Raw genomic sequence first — 12,940 nt, 5'->3', positions numbered from 1 at the left:
CAGAGACAAAGACAAACTGTCCTTACTTACCTACTGACAGTCAAAACACATTCCTGCATAATGAGCCTCTCACAGCTGAACAGATGTTTATCTCAACATCTGTCCTAGAGTCTCAACCAGATGTTCCTGGTGTCCAGAGGATGACCCGCTCTGTGAGCTCATCATGTTGGTGCACAGAAACTCGGGTTTAAAATAACTTTGAATCACGGTCGCGGGAGGATGAACCCTCAGACAGGAAGTGATTCCGTGAGCCTCTAACTGACCATCGAGAGCCACCAGCAGGTCGACGGAGGAGTTTGCTCGGTAGTTTAGTTCACGACGCCCGTCAGCTGCAGCGCTACGTGTTCAGACTGAGGACCAGCGTCTACCGATGGTCAACACAGGACACGCTGCATTCTGGGTAAAATACTGAAAGCTGCAGGTATGTTGGAGGCTGATGCGTTCACGTTTTCACTTGGTGACCTTCAGTCGGACAATAAAAGCTTTCATACTGGTTTGAGATTACTTATTAAAATGACATCACTGCTTTTCTCTGGTCTCTGTTAGACAGCAGAGAAACTAAAAACAGCTGATCTGTCATAGCAGCACGACTTCACCTGAACACAACACTGCAGTCCTCAGACAGGTCAAAGGTCACTCTGCTCTCTGCAGCTCACAGTAACAATAATGTGTTATTGTGTTCGGGTGTGTTTTCATTTCGCTGCTGAGGATCTGATCCAACAGTTGATGAACGAACTCATAGTTTGGTCCAGAAAACACCAGAAAACGGAATAAATAAAACTATAAAAACGTCCTGCAGCAGCAGGTGAGGTCATTCATATGTTTAGTCTAAAACAGGAAAATAAAAACATCTACGGACAAAATTAATCAAACAGCTGAAGGAATAAAAGTGGAAATTATTTCTGCTCTTTCTTCTTCTCATATTATAGTTCGATCTTTATTTACTTCACTACCTTATATGAAGTCTGTTTCAGTTCCAACATGTCAGAACTTAATCTGGACCGGGACCTTCAGAATCTCTCCATGAAGCCTCCATCATCATCATCAATGTAATTATCTCCACAGCTCACCTGTCACCAGCGCGCCCCCGCCGTCGGACGGTCTGGACCGGTCCAACACATGGTGTCTGGAGAACCGAACCAACCGAACCGGGTTTCCGTCCTCAGCCTGGGTCGGCTCCTCCTCGAGGTTCTGATCCGCAGGTTTCCCGCTCTGCTACTCCACAAACACGTTTCTGGTTAATCCGACAAACTCTTCCAGGCTTTCCTGTTGTCTGATGACGTCACGTCATTCTTTTCTAGTGAACTGCTTTAAAACGGGATAGACAGCTTTCACTTTGGTTTTCACAACGGGAACGGTGTCCCGGTGGAAACACGAGCGGCTCCCCGCTGAGTCCGCTGACCGGCCGACATGCTGACGGCAGCATGAAGCCGAACCAACAAGAAACTTAAAGCGTTTCAATAGAAAAAGATGAATGTGACAGAAACATGTAGTTCAACAGTCGTCTCCTGTCGGTGTTTACAGAAGCAGCTGAAGTCCGTCCACCAATAGAAACCCGTCTCTAGTGAATGCCCCGCCCACTACATCCAACTCAACGAAAAGCTTTTGGACTCCTGACCAAAGGTTTTCAACTTGCAGCCAAAAAGGCTATTTTCATGAGCAAAATTCTTAATTCTGTGACCAAAACTAAAAAAAACTGTCCCAGCAAATTTGTTTGCAATGCAATAATTGTATTCAGTTTATATAGTTTTACTTACAAACTTGATTTTTGATTGCAGTTCAAAAAATGTCAAAGTTTTTTTTTTGGCTTTGCCTAATAAAGACACAGGAATACCTTTATATAATAGAGTTTCATATAATATGTAATATAATGTAGTTTCTACTTGTTCTAGTTCTATTAAATGACCCATTTGGTGAAGTCGGGTCTCTTTTGGTCCTTTTTGGTCGCTCCGAGCACCCGTACCGTAACACCACGGATAGTCACTTAAAATCCTAGTGGCAGCTAGCAACACAGTGCTAAAATCTTTAAAATACATATTTTATTATCAGATATCTTTGTTCATCAGATATCTTTATTCATCAGATATCTTTTTCCATGGATATCTTTATTCATCAGATATCTTTGTTCATTAGATATCTTTGTCCATCAGATATCTTAGTTCATCAGATATCTTTGTCCATCAGATATCTTAGTTCATCAGAGATCTTTGTCCTTCAGATATCTTAGTTCATCAGAGATCTTTGTCCATCAGATATCTTAGTTCATCAGAGATCTTTGTCCATCAGATATCTTAGTTCATCAGATATCTTTGTCCATCAGATATCGTAGTTCATCAGATATCTTTGTCCTTCAGATATCTTAGTTCATCAGATATCTTTGTTCATCAGATATCTTAGTTCATCAGAGATCTTTGTCCTTCAGATATCTTAGTTCATCAGAGATCTTTGTCCATCAGATATCTTAGTTCATCAGATATCTTTGTCCATCAGATATCGTAGTTCATCAGAGATCTTTGTCCTTCAGATATCTTAGTTCATCAGAGATCTTTGTCCATCAGATATCTTAGTTCATCAGATATCTTTGTCCATCAGATATCTTAGTTCATCAGAGATCTTTGTCCTTCAGATATCTTAGTTCATCAGAGATCTTTGTCCATCAGATATCTTAGTTCATCAGAGATCTTTGTCCATCAGATATCTTAGTTCATCAGATATCTTTGTCCATCAGATATCGTAGTTCATCAGATATCTTTGTCCTTCAGATATCTTAGTTCATCAGATATCTTTGTCCTTCAGATATCTTAGTTCATCAGATATCTTTGTTCCAACCAGACTGAGCTAGCTGATCAGTTTAGTGTTTCTATGTTCTGTATTTATTCAGTTGGAGACTAGAAATCCTCTGTTGCTAGGTGGTTGCTAAGGGTCCGACTACTTCCTGGAGTACGACACATTGTGTACGTTACATAAGAGTCTGCTGACGCAGCTGTCACACCCCATGTGTTGCCATGGAAACGGAGATGACATTAACAACGTTTTATATTTTGAGTGAATTAAATCAGTTTTAAGGGGGACGTGTAGTTCCACTGAATGACCGCCAGGCGTCGATGTTGGAGCTTCTTGCTGCTCCGGAGCTGCAGTCATGTTGGACTGAGATAGAGACGAAGGGAGATTAAAGGACGGACAGAGACAGACAGAGACGGTCAGACACAAACAGAGACAGACAGAGATGGTCAGAGACCGAGACGGAGAGAGACAGACAGAGACGGTCAGACAGAGACAGTCAGAGACGGACAGAGACAGACAGAGGGACACAGAATGAAGTCCTCCTCAGACGTGAAGGTCAGAGGTCATCTCCGTAGAAACATCTGATCATGAGCCTGTAAACTTCAGTAAACCAACAAATCATCATCATTTATTCACTTTGTTTTTGTTCTAGAAGAAAGTTCACTGATAAAAACTAAAATGTTTAAATATACAGTGAAGAAAAAAATCTCACACAGACACACACACACACACAGACAGACACACAGACACACACACAGACACACAGACACACACACAGACACACACAGACACAGACACACACACAGACACACACACACACTCACTCACACACAGACACACACACACACACAGACACACACACAGACACACACACACAGACACACAGACACACAGACACACAGACACACACACACACACAGACACACAGACACAGACACACACACACACACACACACAGACACACACACAGACACACACACACACACACACACACACACACAGACACACACACACACTCACTCACACACAGACACACACACACACACAGACACACACACACACACACACACAGACACACACACACACACACACACAGACACACACACACACACAGACACACACACACACAGACACACACACAGACACACAGACACATACACAGACACACACACACACACACAGACACACACAGACACACACACACACACACAGACACACACACAGACACACACACACACACACAGACACACACACACACACACACAGACACACACACACACACACACACAGACACACACACACACACACAGACACACACACACACACACACACAGACACACACACACACACAGACACACACACACACACAGACACACACACAGACACACACAGACACACACACAGACACACACACAGACACACACACACACACACACACACAGACACACACACAGACACACAGACACACACACAGACACACACACACACACACACACACAGACACACACACACAGACACACAGACACACACACACAGACACACACACACACACACACACACAGACACACACACACACACACACACAGACACACACACACACACACACACACACACACACACACACAGAGGGTCGTTAGACGTTCTGAAAACACAAAACATGACGATCACAGTTACTTTCAAAACTTCAGTCAGTTCATTGGATCATACCGGGACCGGGACCGGTGTCTGTCTCACTATGTCCTCCATTATGATCCAGTTGATCTCATTAAGACGACACATATGTACAAAGAACCAGCTGATGGAGGACAGACAGTCTGGACCTTCAGAGACACACGGAGACACTGTCCTGTTAGTCAACACGTCACATGGTCCAGTGATGGCGAAGGACACGCTGAGTCAGCACCAGGAGTCGGACATCAAACACTGAGCGTACCAGAAACTAATGAAACACCGGATCTAAAAATAACATGAAAACATTTGATGATGGTCAGAGGTTCAGAACATGAGAGTGTTCACCACAGGGGCATGTCCTGCAGACAGATGTGAGGACAGGGACAGACTGCAGCACCCAGAGGACACCAGAGGAACCCAGAGGACACCAGTGGACACCAGAAGACCCCAGTGGACACCAGAGGAGCCCAGACAACACCAGTGGACACCAGAGGACACCAGAAGAGCCCAGACGACACCAGTGGACAGCAGAGGACACCAGACACTGCAGGTGCTCTGGATTTCATTGTGAAGGAGCTTCTTCCTGCTTTCTGTGTTGAGGGAGGAGGAGGAGCAGAGAGAAACCAGGGCGTGTCCTCCAGAGGACAGAGGGACGGTCTAACACACTAACTGATCTACTGTCCTCTGTAGAGTTCAGAGTGGACGGAGGACACCCAGTAAGACACCTCTCAGCTCCCCTGGATGGATGATGTCACATTTAAAACATTCCACATAAACAACATGTTTAAGAAGCACATTAAAGTCTGTTTAAGTGTCCCCGTCCGTCCTCAGACGGCAGCGTCCCGCTCCCCGCAGCATCCCGTCAGAACAGATACTTCCGACATGAGTCCGACCCGCAGCGGCACTCCACACGGAGACGCTTCTTTGGAGAGCCAGGGAGGCCCGCCAGGATGAAACTGGAGTCCATCTTGGTGCTCTCTGTGTCCACCGGATCGACTGGAGGGAGACAGGACGGACAGAGGACAAACTGTAATAACTTCCTGTTGCAATAAACATTGTACATACACAGAAATAATTAGTTATAATATATTTTTCATGTAAGTGTTGTCTCCGGTGACTCAGCATAACGGTGACTTAGCGTTTTATTGTTCAGATCCGGTGACTCAGCCTTTTTTTATTGAGCTTCATTCAGGTTTATTATGGAGGTGTGTTCAGAGAGAACGGGTTCAGTCACTCAGACAAACCTTCACCTCTCTAGTTCTGGTTGAATTAAAATAAATCTGAAGAGTTACTAAGCTGGGATAGGCTCCGCCCCCCAATGACCCTGTTCAGGATAAAGCGGGTACAGACGATGAGTGGATGGAGATACTGACTCTCCTACAAACCCTGAAGGTTTCTGTTCAAAGTTACTTTCATAAATTATGAATAGAAATGAAGTTGGCCAGGTCATTGCTGTGCTATGGTACAGAGTGGAGCCTCTGTCCTCAGAGGATGTTTTTGTTCCAGACCATAATAAACACATGAAGCTGCATGCTCCACTCACTCTGCATCTTGTAGTCGAAGGTGATCTCCTCCCCCGCTCGGATCGCCCGGGTGGAGAACAAGGCGATCCGCGGCAGTCGCTCGTCAATGTTGTCGATGAACACGTTGAACACCTGCAGGTTGGGGTGACACTGCAGAGGACAGAAGTCAGAGGACAGAGGTCAGAGGACGGAGAACAGAGGTTAGAAGACGGAAGTCGGAGAACAGAGGTCACAGGACGGAGATCAGAGGATGAGGTCAGAGGTCAGAGTACGGATGTCAGAGGACAGGATGGAGGTCAGAGGTTAGAGGACGGGGGTCAGAGGACGGAGAACAGAGGTCAGAGGACGGATGTCAGAGGACAGGATGGAGGTCAGAGGTTAGAGGACGGGGGTCAGAGGACAAGGGTTAGAGGACAGAGGTCAGAGATCAGAGGACGGAGGTCAGAGGTTAGAGGACGGAGGACAGAGGTCAAAGTACGGAGGTCAGAGTTGCGGAGGACGGGGGTCAGAGGATGGAGGACAGAGGACGGAGGTCAGAGGACGGAGAACAGAGGTTAGAGAACAGAGGACAGACATCAGAGGACAGGATGGAGGTCAGAGGTTAGAGAACAAAGGTCACAGGATGGAGAACAGAGGTCAGAGGTCAGAAGACAGAGGACAGGGGTTAGAGGACGGAGGACAGAGGACGGTGGTCAGAGGACGGAGGTCAGAGATCAGAGGACGGAGGTCAGAGGACGGAGGACAGAACAGAGGTCAGAGAACAGAGGACGGAGGACAGAGAACAGAGGTCAGAGGATGGAGGACAGAGAACAGAGGTCAGAGGACGGAGGTCAAAGTACGGAGGTCAGAGTACAGAGGACGGGGGTCAGAGGATGGAAGACAGAGGACGGAGGTCAGAGGACAGAAGTCGGAGGTCAGAGGACAGAGGTCAGAGGACAGAGGTCAGAAGTCGGAGGTCAGAGGACAGAGGTCAGAAGTCGGAGGTCAGAGAACAGAGGTCAGAAGTCAGAGGTCAGAGGCTGACTCAGCACACATTCAAACACACTGACAGAACTACACCGAACTTCATCTACAAGATTCTATACATGGAAATATCATCAAACAGAGACGGACAGACGTCACTGGACAGAGTTACTAATCAAACACTACTGAGGACACTGGGGACACTGGGGAACCTCTGGGGACACGCTGGGGACACTCACACTGTGGTTGACAAAATGGGAGATGTTTCCCTGGTGCGCTGCGTCCACCGTGTACACGTCCTCCACGTAGTCCAGGTCGAACAGGTAGGTGGAGCCTTGGCGGTCGTAGATGTGGCCCCGCCTCTCCGCTTCATCTGTGGTGATGATCTGGAACCAGGACGACGTTCACGTTAAACCACAAACATCAGAGACCAACAGAGCAGGAAGGAGGGTTCTAACCGGGTCGGTTCGGTACCAGAGGAGTCGAACCGGGTTGATTCAGTTTAATTATCAGAGTTCAAAGGTCACGTAGCAGGTCCCATCAGGTTTCCATGACGATGGTCAGAATGAAACCTGGATGTTTTTTCAGCTGGAAACACTTCCTGTACTCAAAGACAGTTTGAGGTACAGGATGGATCACTGAGAGACAGCTGTGGACTCTAAGCTCTAAGATGAACTAACCTTGGTGAGCGCAGGGGGCGGAGTCAAACATACCGTTTCCTTCAGTGTGAACAGGAAGCAACAGAAACCTCGACTTCCTGTGAGATCTGACATCAATCTTTAGAAACTTCAAACATCATTGTGAACCCTGATACTCAGTCTGCAGGCGTTTAAGATGATTGACATCCATCCTGTTTACATCAACTCTCCTTCCTGTCCGTCTAAAACGACACAAACTAAAATAACTGACACCATTAATCTGAACATCTGTACAGATGTTCAGATTTCTCACATCCAGAAGGTTTTCTGTTGTTAAATACTTGAATTAATTCAAAACAGTCCATCATTGACATCCAGCAGACTGAACTGTGATATACATATGAAATATATTGATCAATGATCTGAATGTATTGATAAACATCAAACAACATTTATCCTGTTGTCGGAACAAACCTTCAGAATCAGAACATTACAACAGAAATCTGTCCAAAATCAAATCTTTCTGCAGAACATCATATGACTGAGTCGACATCTGAACCAATCAGCTGTTTCCCATCATGCCCTGTTCACTTAAACATCCAGCTACCATCTGTGATCAGATCTATGTTCCCACTCATCCCATAATATAAACACAGCAGCAACCAACTGTCGTCACCTGAAGCCTCCAGTCTGCTCATTGGAGCAGGAAGTGACCATATTTGGACGAGCTGGGGGAGGAGCCAGCGGTGGAATCTGACTGGAAACCTGAGGAGACTACGCCCCGCCCACTGATAGCTGTAATCTGACTTCACCACAGGCCTGTCAATCAAACAGACACGCCCCCAAACACAGCTCTGTTTGAGGCCTACTATCTTCTAACTGTCGGGGTGAGTTTCAACAGAAAACTAATAAGAAGAAACAAGATTTTTGAAGTGAACAAATCTTCAAACATTTTCATCTAAAAAGTAAAGCTGTCATGCTGTTGTAATTTGTGAAGGAAACCTATGTTCAGGTAAAAATGGAGGAAAGATGAACTGAAGATCACATTGAAGCTCAAATGTTGTCAGATCAGTGTGTATAGCAGTGACTGATACTCAGACTGGTGAATGAAGGCTGCTGTATGTCCCTCACTGATAATGATGATGAACAGTGTGTGGATCAGGTCTTACCTCTCCCACGTACTCCATGACGAAGGTGTTCTTCTTGATGTGCTGTAGCGTGCGGACCCCCCAACCCCGCCCGTTCTCCGTCTTAAAGATGCACAGGTCGAACTGGATCCCCTTCTGAACCACCCTGTTGGGACACTCGCGCCCGCAGCTGCACTGGGAGTTGCACTCGTATATGGGCTTGCCGGGCCGGATGCGGACCTGCCCCCGGTCGTTGTAGGCCATGCGGTGCAGCGAGGCGCCGGGGCAGCACCCGTTCACCGGCTCCTCCCAGCAGTTCTTACACTCGCAGCCCACGGCCATCTCATCCAGCACGATGCCCGGGCCCACTCGGTAGTTGTTGATGTACGTGAAGTTCTTGGGAGGGCCCTCCAGGTCCACTTCGTTGGTGACCAGAATGCGGCCCGGGTGATTGCGGGTCTGGTTCAAATGGGCCTCCCAGCGCCGCAGACTCTGTCGGAGTTTGGCTTTCTGGACCAGGACCGAAGTCACTTCCTTGTCTAGCTTCTTGGGGAAACCGCGTCTCTTTTGGCGCCTCAGCTCCTGGTCCAGGTCAAGGTGGAACTGTTTCATCAGTTTGGGACACTTCAGGTTCCTCTTGGGTTCCCAGCTGTTGTTCACCTCCGAGAAGCCCCTCCACTTCACCAGGTAGAACTCCTCCTCCTGAAACACACAATGGCTTCCATTCAGGACGACAACGGGAATCTGACAGGAAGTTAATGAGTCCTTCACCATGGACAGGGATGTTTAAACACCAACAGAGACGTTTAAACTGGAACAAGGATGTTTAAACACCAACAGAGACGTTTAAACTGGAACAGGGATGTTTAAACACCAACAGGGACGTTTAAACTGGAACAGGGATGTTTAAACACCAACAGGGACGTTTAAACACCAACAGGGGCGTTTAAACACCAACAGGGACGTTTAAACTGGAACAGGGACATTTAAACACCAACAGGGAGGTTTAAACACCAACAGGGAGGTTTAAACACCAACAGGGCCGTTTAAACACCAACAGGGACATTTAAAATGGAACAGGGAGGTTTAAACACCAACAGGGCCATTTAAACACCAACAGGGACATTTAAAATGGAACAGGGAGGTTTAAACACCAACAGGGACATTTTAAATGCAACAGTTGAACAGGGATGCTTAAACACCAACAGGGACGTTTAAACTGGAACAGGGAGGTTTAAACAGGAACAGGGAGGTTTAAACACCAACAGGGATGTTTAAAATGGAACAGGGATGTTTAAACACCAACAGGGACATTTAAAATGGAACAGTTAAACAGGAGCAGGGATGTTTAAACACCAACAGGGAGGTTTAAAAAGGAACAGGGACATTTAAAAAGGAACAGGCATGTTTAAAAAGGAACAGGGAGGTTTAAACAGGAACAGGGAGGTTTAAATAGGAACAGGGAGGTTTAAACAGGAACGGGGAGGTTTAAACACCAACAGGGAGGTTTAAACAGGAACAGGGAGGTTTAAACACCAACTGGGACATTTTAAATGGAACAGTTAAACAGGAACAGGGATGCTTAAACACCAACAGGGACGTTTAAACTGGAACAGGGAGGTTTAAACACCAACAGGGACATTTAAACACCAACAGGGAGGTTTAAACACCAACAGGGATGTTTAAACACCAACAGGGATGTTTAAAATGGAACAGGGACGTTTAAACACCAACAGGGACATTTAAAATGGAACAGTTAAACAGGAGCAGGGATGTTTAAACACCAACAGGGAGGTTTAAACAGAAACAGGGAGGTTTAAACACCAACAGGGACGTTTAAAAAGTAACAGGTACATTTAAACAGGAACAGGGAGGTTTAAACAGGAACAGGGAGGTTTAAATAGGAACAGGGAGGTTTAAACAGGAACGGGGAGGTTTAAACACCAACAGGGAGGTTTAAACAGGAACAGGGAGGTTTAAACACCAACTGGGACATTTTAAATGGAACAGTTAAACAGGAACAGGGATGCTTAAACACCAACAGGGACGTTTAAACTGGAACAGGGAGGTTTAAACACCAACAGGGACATTTAAACACCAACAGGGAGGTTTAAACACCAACAGGGATGTTTAAAATGGAACAGGGACGTTTAAACACCAACAGGGACATTTAAAATGGAACAGTTAAACAGGAGCAGGGATGTTTAAACACCAACAGGGAGGTTTAAACAGAAACAGGGAGGTTTAAACACCAACAGGGACGTTTAAAAAGTAACAGGTACATTTAAACAGGAACAGGGAGGTTTAAACAGGAACAGGGAGGTTTAAATAGGAACAGGGAGGTTTAAATACCAACAGGGAGGTTTAAACAGAAACAGGGAGGTTTAAACACCAACAGGGACGTTTAAAAAGTAACAGGTACATTTAAACAGGAACAGGGAGGTTTAAACAGGAACAGGGAGGTTTAAATAGGAACAGGGAGGTTTAAACAGGAACGGGGAGGTTTAAACACCAACAGGGAGGTTTAAACAGGAACAGGGAGGTTTAAACACCAACTGGGACATTTTAAATGGAACAGTTAAACAGGAACAGGGATGCTTAAACACCAACAGGGACGTTTAAACTGGAACAGGGAGGTTTAAACACCAACAGGGACATTTAAACACCAACAGGGAGGTTTAAACACCAACAGGGATGTTTAAACACCAACAGGGATGTTTAAAATGGAACAGGGACGTTTAAACACCAACAGGGACATTTAAAATGGAACAGTTAAACAGGAGCAGGGATGTTTAAACACCAACAGGGAGGTTTAAACAGGAACAGGGATGTATAAACACCAACAGGGACCTGTGTGGATGTTGGCTCCATGTTGATGTAAATCTGTCCCCCTGCGTTAAACTAACGTAGTTTTCCTGAATATAACTGTCAGTAAAGTGTACCATAAGACAGTGAGAAGGCTTTAATATTTCCCGCTAAACCAGGTATGTTTTCATGTTTCTGCAGCAGCTGTCCAGACCAGTCACGTGACCACACAGCTTACCTTGGACTTCCTGTAGTCACACAGGAACTCCACCTCGTACTCGTTGACGTTGGCCCGTTTCACTCCCAGCTGTCTGCAGTGGAGCCCCTCTGAGCGGCACCGGGCCTCCAGCTGCTCCCAGGACATCTTACAGGGCACGCTGCAACCTGACACAACAAGCACCTTAACACGGTCTCCAAGGCTGCACCAAACTCCACTCAAAAATCTGCAGATTTAAACTAGCGCTGCTGTTTGATGAAGATTCAAAACAATGAAACGTGCCTTTGATGTTTATGGACATAGTCTGATAGCTCGGCTTCATTCGGCACACATCAGCCGATGTAGAGCCTTCAGTTTAAACTTCTCCTAATCATCACTGCAATCTACCGCCGAACAGGAGCGGAGAATGGTGGCAGGTCTGCGGCAGAAGTTTCCTGACGATGTTTGGTAGAGTCGTGAAAACTCACCGGAAAACTGTTCAAAGATGTAAATGTATGAAACACCGAAACAACACCTGCTGACTGAAACTGAGTCATCCCAGTCCGGAGGATCAGAGGCGGCGACCAGAAACACACAGGCTGCCATTTAAACATCTCCCCGGCAGATGTAGTGTTTACCTCTGAACCGCAGCTCACCGTAACCCTGTACTCAAAACGGACAAACGGACTCCACAGACTGGTTACAGACCGGCTCCTGAAACATCCGGCCCGTCTCAAAGCGCAACCAAAGTTCCTCTGAACTCATGAAAGCGACTCCGTTAAACTTCAACAGAACTCCGGCTGACCGACAGCTGCCCTCCGTCATGTCGCGGGAACATAAAGAAAGGAGAGCCCGTGTGTTCAGAGTGTTTAAAGACGTTATGCTTAACCAGCTAACTGACGTTAATAATCTTAGAATGGAAAATAAAGTTAAATAATAGTCCTCATGTGTTACCTTTCAAATTATCCGCCATGTTTCCGCACAGCCGCCAAAATAGGAGAAACTACATTGGTCGGGAGGATCCTGTGACAGAGGGGACCGAGGCGGCTGCTGATTGGATGAGCCTCCTCTGTCAGCCCGCTCATTGGATCACGCGCTGTCTGGCGGGTAGGCCAGAAGACTAAAGATGTCGCACGAAGCTACTTGAAGAAAATAAGACCCACCGCAGAGGAAGAAGAGGAGAAGAGGAGAAGAGGAGCGTGGGATTGAGGCGCAGCCCGGGATTAATCACTG

General features: G+C 46.4%; 2 protein-coding genes across 3 annotated transcripts in view; both read right to left on the bottom strand.

Annotated features, from left to right (window-relative positions):
* Positions 1-1,329, bottom strand: part of LOC138192095 (rho guanine nucleotide exchange factor 10-like protein) — a 40,430-nt gene extending 39,101 nt beyond the window's left edge. For both annotated transcript variants that reach the window (XM_069139276.1, XM_069139277.1), the window contains exon 1: positions 1,071-1,329. The gene's annotated coding sequence lies outside the window, so the exon portion shown is untranslated. The remainder of the gene's footprint in view (positions 1-1,070) is intronic.
* Positions 1,330-3,748: 2,419 nt separating this feature from the next.
* LOC138192107 (histone-lysine N-methyltransferase SUV39H1-like) lies at positions 3,749-12,705 on the bottom strand. Its single transcript, XM_069139311.1, has 6 exons — positions 12,662-12,705; positions 11,750-11,895; positions 8,749-9,408; positions 7,181-7,327; positions 5,999-6,128; positions 3,749-5,451 (listed from the first exon to the last, which is right to left on the bottom strand). Exons 1-6 carry the CDS (start codon positions 12,678-12,680, stop codon positions 5,318-5,320), a joined length of 1,236 nt encoding a protein of 411 aa, XP_068995412.1. The 5' UTR covers positions 12,681-12,705; the 3' UTR covers positions 3,749-5,317.
* Between the last annotated feature and the right edge of the window lie 235 nt (positions 12,706-12,940).

Source organism: Embiotoca jacksoni, unplaced genomic scaffold, assembly GCF_022577435.1.
Source record: "Embiotoca jacksoni isolate LCO1_2020_lvr unplaced genomic scaffold, fEmbJac1.0.p SCAF_80, whole genome shotgun sequence".
NCBI classification, from domain to species: Eukaryota; Metazoa; Chordata; class Actinopteri; family Embiotocidae; genus Embiotoca; species Embiotoca jacksoni.
This window is presented reverse-complemented; position numbering and strand designations above follow the sequence as displayed.